A 13,166-nucleotide genomic window follows, 5' to 3' on the forward strand; every position below is an offset into this window, starting at 1 on the left:
TGAAGGGCTGTTCATTTAACAGATGTTCTTAAACAAGCCGTTACATCCATGTGTCCAATGCATTGATTTTCTATCCATTAAAATTTTTCACCTTTACAGCTGTTAAGATTAGGTTTATTGTATTTTATCTTAAGTTCCCCATTGTAATTCAAAAGACAATAATATCAAGAAAGTACAAAAAATATTCATTAACGTTTATTTAAAGGAATGAGTCTGACTTACCTCCTAATACCAATTCCATAGAGTAGGCACTCACAAGGGGTCATTTATGTATGCTACCGCAGTTGTGGACACTCTAATTTGCCCGAAGTCAGTTGCACGTTAAACTCAATACATGAAAGGTACTTCCACCAAAGGCTGCTCTTGCGTTGTGTGTAATGGGCTACCCATAACTGCTACAGGCAAAGAGGTTAAGTAGGTCTTTGCTGTAAGAAGCATGCATTTTACATAATGTGGTACCATGCCTCATGTTCCAAATTGATTACTTCTGCGCCTATTGATGCAGGCCACTGAGGGAACCCTGTAGGTACCACCTGGTCCGTGTATGATATGTGCAAGCATTAATTTTACAGCCACATTTGCATCAGACACAACTCCTCCCAGAGAACTCAACAACGCTGAAATTCTCGAAAAAAAACCCCGCTGCATTAGGAGGGGGGGGGAAACACGGTGATTACACTCAAGCTTGCAATAAACTCAAGATTGCAGACGTAATCGACCCCTCAAGTCTCTTTTGCACGTCTACTGCTTCTGGTGCAAACTTATAGAATCTCTTATCTGGAAATACAGAAAGCTCCAAAATATAGCATAGCGTTAACAACCAACTCTTCATCTTTGACTGATTTGCTTTTTCTCTATAAAATTGATATAGTACCTGCTGTATGTCATATAAACTATGCTAGCATCTATCCATGCTGATGGCAGAATTGTTTAAATGTCAAGGCAAGGCACAGTGCTCTGCAATTTTCTAATGTTTGACGCACATTCTGATAAATATAGGGGTTGTAATATGCACAATAACGATCGTATTTAAAGGTGCATCATGAAAACATTTGTGTCTACATGCAGGTATGCATACGTTAAAGAAAACATTAACAGAAAGAACATATTCATTTGCTGAATTAGTTATTCCTTTTTAACCATGAGAACAGTGGTGAAATTCCCTGATGAGGATTATTGGCCTGGTGTGCATAATGGTTGTGTCAGCATGGGCTCACCTCACTAATTTTATCATTGGTGCTCTCTTTATCACAAGTGTAACACTTCTGGTTTGTCCATCTCCCAAACGCTGACTGTCATAATAATTATAGTTACAAAATTCCTTTTCATAATTTCTAATAATCTATACCCTATTATCACACTCTTTGCCCTAACATGACAATATTTTTGTAGCAATCTGGTGGCCAAAAATAATATATTGCATTCGCCAAGCAAAGCAACCCTAACTTTGGATAATCAGATAACTGTCAAACTGAGCAAGTACTTTATTTGCAATGTAATACAGAGTTTCCATTTTATTTTTTTTCTTGCTACAGTTTGACTTGCATTTTATGAAGAAGATCCCTCCAGGAGCAGAAGCTTCCAATATCCTAGTTGGAGAGCTGGAATTTTTAGATCGAGCTATAGTAGCCTTTGTTAGACTATCCCCAGCAGTGTTGATCTCGGGACTCACAGAAGTTCCTATTCCTTCTAGGTAAGCTCTTCCTTATATGATCATAGAAACTTGACTTACTGTACACGTTTTATGTATGAATGCAGTCCATCACTGCTTCTCTACATCTGAAGGGGTGTACCATATTGTTTGGGTATGTACAGGTGAACTGGTGACATGCTCCATATACAAAGAATTTAACTGTTTTGTATCAGTGCTATTCCTGCTTCAGGAGGCACTTGCACACCCTGGCTCTTCATCAGCTGAATGCTCCGTGCCAAATAAAGGAGGAATAAACAACCTCCCTATCATCAATTGAAAAAATCATTCACTGGCACTCAAATCAAGTACAGGCACTTGCAATAAACGTTGCAAGGGCTTGTTGCTGTTTGCCTTGAGTGCCAGTGAATCGTTTCTTTCAGTTTATCTGGAGCCAACTTAACATAGGTAGCATTGATACTGTTACCATTTTTGCTGACATAGTTCCCATATCCACCACCCCTTTACTACTGTACTCCAAATCAATCCATTAAGAAGTTAACATAACATACAGTAATAGAACCATTTGACAGTCATTTTACTGGTAATTAGACACTCAACTATTAACATTCATTTCAAAACTCTGTTTGCAGTGTATCCTGTGCCTTTTCTCAGTTTTAAACCTCGAATGGCTAGTGAGAGTTAGCAGTAGGGTAGAGAGACAAGCAGCTGTGACTTCAATGAGGAGAAAGTGAGGGATAAGTGCCCCGACGGTATATGCTAAGTTAGGGACCCAGAGAGATAAGGACTAGGGTACATAGGACCTAGTTTATCTGAGATGCTGGATAGATCATCCCTGGAGAGAGATGATAGATTAAATGAGATGAAATGGGAAGCAGGCATTAGGTTGGGGCAGAGCAGCCTGGGAATCCTGAACTACCAAGAGGTGTGTGAAAAACTATCTGAAGGTTGTACTCAGCTTGTAAATAAATTGTTCCTGAGTTCAACAGCAGCACGTGGGGACCTCCAGTTTATTCATTTCTACAGTGAGAGTTATAAGAGTGACACACTGTCAGGGTAGGACTGGGCTGGCAGGACACCGGGAAAAAACCTGGTGGGCCCCCGGCTCTTGTGGGCCCCGCTGGCCCAGATCTGCACCCAGATCACAGATCCGCAGGCTTCTTCCTGCCACAACCTCCCTTTTCTGGTGGTCATAGCAAAAACATAGTGCATGCAGGGGGGAGGGGCCTGGGACAGTGTACTGGGTGGCCCTCGGGCCCCCCAGTTTGACCCTGGAGTTTGACCCTGAACAATGTACTCGTAGTGAATGAGTTCCTCTGCCTAATATCACAAGGAGGGGTATGGAACACCACTTTGAATGCCTGTATATTTTCGGTGTGGGTAAAAAAAGAAGTACTCAGAGACAACCCTTGCAAGCGTGTGAAAAAATTAAAAACTTGTGGATATTGCCCAGGCTGGGATAGACCTTACTGCACCATTGCTCCAAGACTACATTCTAGGCATATTCTGTTTATTGGACTCATGTTAAACATTAGCATATACAGTATATTGACCTTTTAAGCAGAAAAATACAATTTTAATATACAAATGTCACTGGGACTGTGCAATTACCAGGTTTGTGGATGCAGTTCGTTATTAAAACACTAATCTAAATAATGGCTTTATTTGCTTTTAGATGATTGTATTTTAGGTCTTAAGCATCTTCAGCACAACCTGCTTGATTTTTTTTGTTAAAGGGGCACTAATTACTTCCATGTCTCTTTTTGGATATCAGGTTCAAGGCTGTTTGTGCTTAAACATTCCTTTTCAGCAAATAAAACTCTGACCATTTTCCTCTACTAGTCTGAATCTTCTGCCACAGATGCTGACATATTTCTAACCAAATACATGAGGGTAAAAGTACCATTTCTGTCCTGTTCCTCCACCAGGTTTTTATTTATCCTTTTGGGACCGCTCGGAAAGGGACAACAATATCATGAGATTGGAAGATCAATTGCGACTCTCATGACCGATGAGGTATTTTATAATAAAAGGATGTCAAATAGAAGTTTGGAAAAAAATATCTTGTTTATAAAATGTTATTTTCAGCTGCTACAGGGAGAGGTGAATTTCCTGGCAGTTCTCTGCCACCTGTTAAAAATGAACAAATAAATAGTCATTCTCATACAGAGAGGGATTAAGGCTTTACAAAGTTATAGGTACTATTTACAAATGCAAGTGCAAAGATACAATGTGCAGAAGAACATTTAAATTGCCCAGAATCCAGCATTTTCCCCCAGAATCCAGCATAATAGCTTGTACCACAACTAATTCTAATAGGCATCCCTATTAATAGATCACTTACAAACTAGAGGGATATTTATTTCTGCTTAGCCAGTGTAGGTGCAAATAATATTTTATTCAGCAGTATAAATTTGCAGCACATATCTGGTTGGGAGATTTCAAATTACCCTCGCAACCAGGCAATGGTTCTGCATAAATAAAAAAATAATATGTATAAAGTATCCACCTGGGGACCCAACAGTTAGGAAAGTGTTTATGTTACTAACACATTTGTCAAAGGTATTGGTCATAACTCAATTGACTTTACGTGGAGCAGTCAATGTTTCTGCAGATGTTCTGATCTCTGACACCTTACTAATTTGAAAAGTGCAGAAAAAAGAATGAGGATTGCTTTCATTTTTTACAGTAGCATCTCAGTAATCTCAGTAAGACCCTAACTTTCTGAACTTATACAGTTTGATAGATTGCTTAGCAGGGGCTTCAGACCTCCCCTACCAAATCTTTGGACAATTCTACCTGACATCTCCCTGCAATCTTTATATCTACATGCTTCCCCTTATTGGCCCCTCATAAATACAGCACTGCTAAACTCAGACATCACTGTATTCATGGGGAGAACTCTGTTCTGTTTTGGCGCATAGGCCTGTGGCCTCAAAGTTAGTGATGGGCGAATTTCGCGAAACCGCTGCGAAAATTCGGCTGCGTCAAAAAAAAAATGGACACTGGCATCCGTTTTTTTGGATGCCAGCACAATTTCACCAAAAACAGACGCCAGCGTCCAAAAAAAATGGACGCCGACGTCAAAAATGGCATCAAAAACGAGATGCCGGTGACGTTTCGCGAATTTTCCCACATTTCCCCAAATTTGCCCATGACTATTCAAAGTACAAAAAAGGCTGCATCATCTGTATATGATCCCTACTATTTACCAACGGATGCTTGCAAACCTAAAGTGACCATTTTAATGTTATTATGTAAATCCATATTTTAGTCTTTGATGATAAAATGCTTTAAAACTTGCCAGTAAGTAGGTCAGCATGGTAACAAGCTCCACAGATTCTTCAAAAGATATATTAATCCTATATAAGGGAATTTTCCTCTCTGGGAGTGTGTGCCTTAGAAATTACATCTCAAGCTGTATCATTAATGATTACAATTTAGAAAATGCTTCCAACAACAACAAACTTATAAATATGCTAGTTTTCTGACCAAGAGCACTACATGTAGAAATGTTTCAAATTACAACAGCCTTGAACCAATAGGAAAACATCTATTTAATAATACATGAAAAACTCACTGAACCAAGATAGTCAGAAAGCCCCCTGAGAAATTGTATTTTCAAGTATAAGAAAACCAGGCAAAGCCAAAGCAATCTTGCTTTACAAGTGACATCCTCTAGATTTAGTAATTTAATGGCTATGATGATTTCAATAATTAGAATTCATGTGTGTAGTCATGTTAGGGCAGTGTAATTCCATCATGGTTACGAAGCAGTTCTGGAAAATATTATATTATATTATATTGCTGTGGGTTCCCCATAATTGTATAGAGTACATGTGCATCAATGCCCTGCACCCCATAGAAACAATCTGTGCATATGATAAGTCAAGGTAAAGTCGAGGTAAAGGAAACTCTAGAAGAAATCATAACATGGGACAGACAAGAAGAACCAGTTAAATAAGGGCCTTCCCCTTTATATAAGGGTGGTATATTGTACATGAGCCCTCATTCTTATAAATCAGGAAGCTTGTTATTGGACCCAGATCCTATTTGCTTCACTGATATTTAACATGTATTGTTCATCATTTGACCTGAAGAAGCAAGTTCTGCTGCACAGTCCTGTTTTAACCAGTTGCATTTATCATTCATTTTGATTCACGCTACCTTCGTCATTTGAACACATTTGCTATATTTGAAGTCATTCTTATTCTAATTATTTTAGTTTCTTTTCATGAGCGATGATTTAATGGGACAATCTCTTGCAAGCCCCTGTATCTAAGTGTTTGTACCTAATATTAGGTATTTCATGATGTTGCTTACAAAGCTAAGGATCGGAATGACTTGGTTGCAGGAATAGATGAATTTTTAGACCAAGTCACTGTGCTTCCTCCAGGAGAGTGGGACCCCACAATTCGAATTGAGCCACCCAAGAGTGTTCCATCACAGGTAAGGATTTTATGAGATTCCTCACTTACTGCAGATTCTCCCAGGGGATTCTGAAATGATATATTTTCTAATATTTATTGCTAAGGTTTGATTTGATTAATATGGCAAAAAAGAACATTTATTTATAACAACAGCTGACCCTTAAGATTAATATCTAGGAGTCACATATGGAAAATGTAAATGTCAGAAATATCCTCAGAAATCAGAAGAGATCAGTGCTTTCCAGATTTTCTAAACATTGGGTCAGTTTATCACTATACAACATATTCATGGACTGGACAGTGTGCAAAATTAACAATAGGCACAAAGTTGGTTCAAGATCTAAAAATCTAAAAAACAAATTAAGATGTTCCATTTTTGGTCCTTGATAAGTAGATCATTTCATTACTAATATACAATCCCTCCCTTTCCCCTTTTTGTTAGCAGAGTCCATTATGCAAGGGCATTTTATGTTTGCTGATAATCTAATTATTTACCTCCCAAGGACAAAACATGGAGTAGATGAAAACATTTTAATTAAAACATGGCAAAGATTATGTTCAGCACAAGCTCTATTTTTTAACTCATGTCAAACAAGGTGGCATACTGCCCATTTAAAAACTGTTGTTGGTAAATATGGCCATTTGCGGTTGAAACGGATGGAAGCTAAAAAAAATCTTTTCTACTAAGGACCATGTACTCTTAGGGGCACATTTACTAAGGGTCGACATTCGAAGTCGAAGGATTTTTAAAATCGTACGATCGTACCATGAAATCCTTCGAATCGAACAATTCGAACGATTTAATCGTACGATCGTACAATTTTACCAAAAATCCTTTGATTTCTCAAAACTTGCCCAAACACTCAAGATAGGTTATTGGAGGTCCCCCATAGGCTAAACAGCAATTCGGCTGGTTTAAGATGGTGATGTGTGGAAGTCGAACTTCTTTAAAGAGACAGTACTTCGATTTTCAAAGTCAAAGTTTTTCACTTCGAATCAAAGTCGAATTTGGCCTATTCAGTGGTCGAAGTATCCAAAAATTACTTCGAAATTCAAAGTTTTTGAAATTTGAAAATTCACTTCGACCCTTAGTAATTGTGCCCCTAAGTTGTGAAGAACATATTTGCTAAATAAGTGTCTGATCTGCTTATATTTCCATGGCCTTTCCTTTAGGAGAAACGTAAAACTCCAGGAGTTCCAAATGGGACAGCAGCATTAAGTGAGCCAGAGGAGCATGGGGGGCATAGTGGACCAGAGTTACAGAGAACTGGAAGGTGAGTTAGAAGCTTTTACCCATGAATATATATACGTGTCTCACCACAAGCACTGCCTTTTGTGGTATTAATAATAAAAAATAAACACAACACTTACATATCAAGTACATTAGAGACATTCTATTTTGGAAAACTTGAATCAAAAAAATTCAATACTATGACTTTGTTTGAATGTTGGAAATATACCTTCCATTGACATTATAGGAGCTCGGCAAGGTTTTATTTGTCAGATTTTTTCATTCAAAATTTTGACATTTGTTTCATTTAATGAATCTCTAAAATAGGAGTTATAAAACTTGATCTTGAACAGATATCTGTTTTTTTATAATCTTTTTTTTTAATACATTTGCTCCATGGTTTTTATGTTTGCATTTTAATCAATTCAATAACCCTGCCACTTATAACCTTGTTATAGAACGGTTGTTATAATCCATTTGGTCTCATTCTTTACTTTAGGTTTTTTGGGGGACTGATATTAGATGTCAAGAGGAAAGCTCCATTCTTCTGGAGTGACTTCAAGGATGCTTTCAGCTTACAATGTTTAGCTTCAGTCTTGTTCCTTTACTGTGCTTGCATGTCTCCTGTTATCACATTTGGAGGTCTTCTTGGAGAGGCAACTGAAGGTCGTATAGTAGGTGTTGTACCTTAACTTCACACTACAGTGGATCCTACTGCAGTGTTTTGATGTAATTATTTAATACTTCTGGACTATGTACCCTGGGACCAATGTGTTTTTTTTTGTATCTTGATTTACCTAGAGTGCAATAGAATCTCTTTTTGGAGCATCAATGACAGGGATAGCCTTTTCCTTGTTTGGTGGACAGCCGCTAACAATTTTGGGGAGCACCGGACCAGTGTTGGTATTTGAAAAGATATTGTTCAAATTTTGCAAGTAAGTCCTCTCCAATATAAAATATATAAATATGTGCATGGCATTACAGTAAATAATTTACTATGAACTGTAGAACATATAATACAGACATATATATATATATATATATATATATATATATATATATATATATATATATATATATATATTGTGTTGCTGCAATTTCTTGGTGCCGTCATCCTACATTGCTTATATATATATATATCACAAGCAAACTGGAGCACTCACATGCAAAATAGGCAACTGCCTGGGTGCTGGTTACATAATAATACAAATAGCAACAAAAAAAACGCACTCACAGGACTTGATTTGTGCAAACAAAAGTGGTTTTTATTCCGACGTTTAAAGGGTAATGCATTTTTCCTGAAGAAGGCTCGAGTGTTAGAGCTGAAACGTCGGAATAAAAACCACTTTTGTTTGCACAAATCAAGTCCTGAGTGCGTTTTTTTGTTGCTATTTATATATATATATATATATATATATATATATATATATATATTATATATATATATATATATATATATATATATCTTATATGTATGTATAAATATATATATATATATATATATATATAGATATATTACAGAGAAATATCCACTTGGTCCATTTCTTTTTTTCCTATGTATGTGTTTTTCTTTTCCTAGGGACTATGACCTATCGTACCTTTCTTTAAGGGCAAGCATAGGTCTTTGGACTGCGTTTAATTGTATTTTCCTGGTCGCCACTGATGCAAGTTCTCTCGTATGTTACATTACCCGATTTACAGAGGAGGCATTTGCGTCTCTCATTTGCATCATTTTCATTTATGAGGCCTTAGAAAAGCTGATTCATCTAGGTGAGACATATCCAATCAACATGAATAATAATTTGGAACTTCTAACACAGTATTCGTAAGTATAGCCAACTTTTCCTAGTACAGAATTCCAGTAAAAAAGGAAAACATAGAAAGCCTTGCTAGAAAAAATTTTAAACCTGAAAATATCTAATATCTGGATACATGTTCCCAAAAAAAGATTTTAGATTTTATTTACATTAACAAATGTATAATATATGTTATTGATGCAAATATATTTCACAAAGAAGATTGAAATATCTATATTCCCCTTTTAACATATATCATAATATTGCCTTTGAAAGCAACTTATAACTTTGCCATAAAGTATTTGCAGAGTGCTTTTACCTTACATGTCTGGTGCCCCATGTTCATATATGAGGGGGCTGCCATATTTGTGCAGCAGGAGTCCATTAGCATTAGAATCTCTAACTGACAGACTGAGATGGGACAGTCAGGTTGGCAAAACAGTCAGCTTTAGAAACTTCAACTAACAATAACTTACAAAAACAAACCTCTCAGAAAAAAACATGACCTATAGGTAACTTTTAATGTACATTCATATTTTAAAAAGTAGTTTTTTTGTGTCAGTATCACTTTAACTCTAAAGGAAAGTATACAATTTATTAGGGTGTTAAATCTGCACCATTTTATTTTATTTTGCCTTATTTCTCTAGTTGCAAATTATATATTAATTAAGCTGAGAAATATTCATGGGTAATGAAATGTAATAAATCTAATTTGTCAAAAGATTTTTTTTGTTTTGGCAACAGCATAGAAATTGCTGAAAATTTAAATTTTTTGGAGGGAAATAGTAAAATTGTTGAAATGGAAAAAATTGTATAAAATGGAGGAAAATGTGGGAGATGCTGCCTCACTTATTGATAAAGTGTCTGTAGTATATTACAAAGCCATATGCTGTGATTTTAATATATGCAAATATAAATATATTTATATATTAAATGTATCATCTTTGCACAGTCCCTATTTTGTCTTAGTGTATATTTGTAGTGATGGGCGAATTTGGGGGTAATTTCCTGTGAAATTCATGAAACGGCGTCCATTTTTTTGATGCCGGTGCAAATTCCCTGGCAAAAATGCGCCCAAAAAACGGACACCCGCGTCCAAAAAAATGGACGCCGGCGTCCAAAAAAACGGACGCCGGTGTCCATTTTTTTTGATGCTGGTAAGCTTGAGCTTGTTTGAGCTTTCCAAACTATCTGCCAACTCTGTCAGCTTGATCTGCACTTTGTTTTGGCACTTTTGTTAAGCTTGAGATGCACAAGTTTATATTCTGTTCTATATTAAACAGAACATGTGCCTTAATGCACCAATGTGCCTTAAATTGTAAAGGAAATCATAAAGCAAGGCGTCTTTAAAATCCTTTATTTAAACCTGGAGTTCCACCTACATAGGTGGATGGTTCTAGGACTGGAATGTTCAGAGTATTAGTACCATCACAGTTAACATGAGCCTCTAAACCCTGCAATCTTGCAAACGCTTCTTAGGTATTCAGGAGGTATACAAGGGGTGTTCCTCATAATGTTACAACACACTAAAGAAATCATTATTTTGATCTTCTGATGTATTTATATAGCTCATAAAACATTATTATACCATCTGTAAGATCATCCCCCATAGATTCTGACTTGTTCTTCCAGATGTAACTGTATGGAACCAGAATATCCCAACAATAAAACCCTGAATTATTGGAAGGCATCTAATATAACGGCTTCGGAAATATCTTGGAACAACCTAACTGTGGATGTAAGTGACAATTACTTAGCCTTTTTGCAAAATGGAATGTCTGAACTAGAAATAACCTCTGAGTTCAAGACCAGTATCAAGGGCTGCACCACATCTAGAATCATTTTAGGTTTTACACTGAGATTTTAGCTGTGGACAAGAAAAGCTGCTTGCTGACAATGGTTGAAGCATTAAGGCTTCAGATAAAGTCTGTTTACCAGAAGTTCAGTCCAGGATAGTTTCTAGGGCATGGACAGTGGTGCTTAAGAGTGCCAGAGCAGCATGATTTATGGGTATGATTACCGTAAAATATCAAAAGGTCATTATTGCTTGAAAGATGTGACTACTTAATCCATTGTGTCTGTATGTGCTCTAAATAATGGCCAAGCATCAGCGATCAAAATATGCTTTACGGAAATCAAGTTAAAAACATTGTTGAACAAAAGAGGATTTCTGTCTTCACATGGCAGATGGTACATCTAAAGTGATGCAAAATATATCTGAAAGCTTATATTTCTATTAATAAATACATTTCCAGCTGTTCGCGATATGCGTCAACTTTCCAAATAGTTTTGTTAGCCTCTACAGCTTAATTTAAGCCCTGTATTTTTTAGTCGAATAATTCCAATGGTGAATCCTTATGCTTTAATAATGTTATAAGAAATCGGCTTGAGCTTTATCCATGTTTTGTAACATAAGGATGGGTGCAGATTGATGCATTTGGAAATGTAACCTATTGCATAAACTGTGTTCTGTTTACTTTGCCCCATTATGTAAATCAATAAGTTTGTGTTGTTGTGGAACAAATCCAAGGCAGCAAGCTTGACTGCAGTATTCTTTATTGGGGAATAAACATACACAACGGGGCAGATTCACCAAGGTTCGAATATCGAGGGTTAATTAACCCTCGATATTCGACTGGGAATTAAAATCCTTCGACTTTGAATATCGAAGTCAAAGGATTTTAGCGCAAATAGTTCGATCGAACTAAGGATTATTACTTTGATCGAACGAGAAAATCCTTAGAATTGAACGATTCGAAGGATTTTAATCCAACGATCAAAGGAATATCCTTCGATCAAAAAAACTTAGGAAAGCCTATGGGGACCTTCCCCATAGGCTAACATTGAGTTCGGTAGGTTTTAGATGGCGAACTAGGGGGTCGAAGTTTTTTCTTAAAGAGACAGCACTTCGACTATCGAATGGTCGAATAGTCGAACGATTTTTAGTTCGGATCCTTCGATTCTAAGTCGTAGTCGAAGGTCGAAGTAGCCCATTCGATGGTCCAAGTAGCCCAAAAAACACAAAGTTTTTTTACTTCGAATCCTTCACTCGAAGTTAGTGAATTGGCCCCAACGTGTTTCGGGCTATACCCTTCCCAAATAAAGAATACTGCAGTCAAGCTTGCTGCCTTGGATTTGTTCCACAACAACACAAATTTTTTGATTCACCTAATTGGGATATCAAACACAGGAAAACCTGTGGAATAAACCAACAAAGAAACCTTGGTGAGCCGCACTTACTCCTTAATTTGCTTTACTTTGCCCCATTATGCATTGTAGATAGTGTAAACTAGTTTTATAATGAGAGTAATTAACTGTGTGCAAAAATCTTTAGTTTCTAGCACAAGTAAGTAACCCAAGAACATTTTCTGATATTGCATAATGTCCCAATAGAATAAAATAGGAGAACTCTGGAAAACTCCTGGCTCGACTAAACTATTAGTCCATTTTTTTCTACTGAATTCCATCCACTAACAGGCTTGCCATAACTTCCATGGAGATTTTGTCGGTAGAGGCTGTGGACATGAAGGGCCTTATGTTCCTGATGTGCTTTTTTGGTCGGTCATTTTATTCTTTGCAACCGTTGCAATGTCATCGACACTGAAACAATTCAAAACCAGCCGCTATTTCCCAACAAAGGTATGAAAGCTTTATTATGTAGCATTGTTGCCTCCCCAGCTATATATGCAGTGTCAGACTGGAACACCAGGGGCCCACCAAAAGTTTTTAGACCAGGGTCCCACCCTCAGTACAATTTTCTTCCTTTTCTCACTCAACCTCTATTGTCCTACTCTTTTCTTCACATACAATAATCTATTGGTCCATCTATTTAGCCTCTTTATCTCATGGGAATGGCTATGAAATAAGTCAAATGTTTAGCAGCATGAGGGTCACTGACACCTGGGCCACCGGGAGTTTTCCTGGTATCCCTGTGGACCAGTCCGATACTGTCTAATTGCTCTTTCTATCCCCAACCCTAATGCTGTTATGGGAAGACTTAAGACCATATTGTAACATGCCTTTCCTGGCCAAACCCATACGTAAGATGCATGCCGGAA

The 13,166-nt window shown here is 37.0% G+C and overlaps 1 protein-coding gene across 5 annotated transcripts in view; it reads left to right on the forward strand.

The window, feature by feature from the left end:
• The window catches only part of slc4a10.S (solute carrier family 4, sodium bicarbonate transporter, member 10 S homeolog), a 111,311-nt gene that overhangs the window by 81,682 nt on the left and 16,463 nt on the right, over positions 1–13,166 (forward strand). For all 5 annotated transcript variants that reach the window (XM_041579123.1, XM_018238823.2, XM_041579120.1 and 2 more), the window contains exons 8-16: positions 1,536–1,693; positions 3,580–3,667; positions 5,954–6,100; positions 7,255–7,355; positions 7,812–7,986; positions 8,114–8,247; positions 8,892–9,137; positions 10,741–10,846; positions 12,586–12,747. In XM_041579123.1, coding sequence (XP_041435057.1) covers positions 1,536–1,693; positions 3,580–3,667; positions 5,954–6,100; positions 7,255–7,355; positions 7,812–7,986; positions 8,114–8,247; positions 8,892–9,137; positions 10,741–10,846; positions 12,586–12,747 — 1,317 coding nt within the window. The remainder of the gene's footprint in view (positions 1–1,535; positions 1,694–3,579; positions 3,668–5,953; positions 6,101–7,254; positions 7,356–7,811; positions 7,987–8,113; positions 8,248–8,891; positions 9,138–10,740; positions 10,847–12,585; positions 12,748–13,166) is intronic.

Source organism: Xenopus laevis, chromosome 9_10S (assembly GCF_017654675.1).
Source record: "Xenopus laevis strain J_2021 chromosome 9_10S, Xenopus_laevis_v10.1, whole genome shotgun sequence".
NCBI classification, from domain to species: domain Eukaryota; kingdom Metazoa; phylum Chordata; class Amphibia; order Anura; family Pipidae; genus Xenopus; species Xenopus laevis.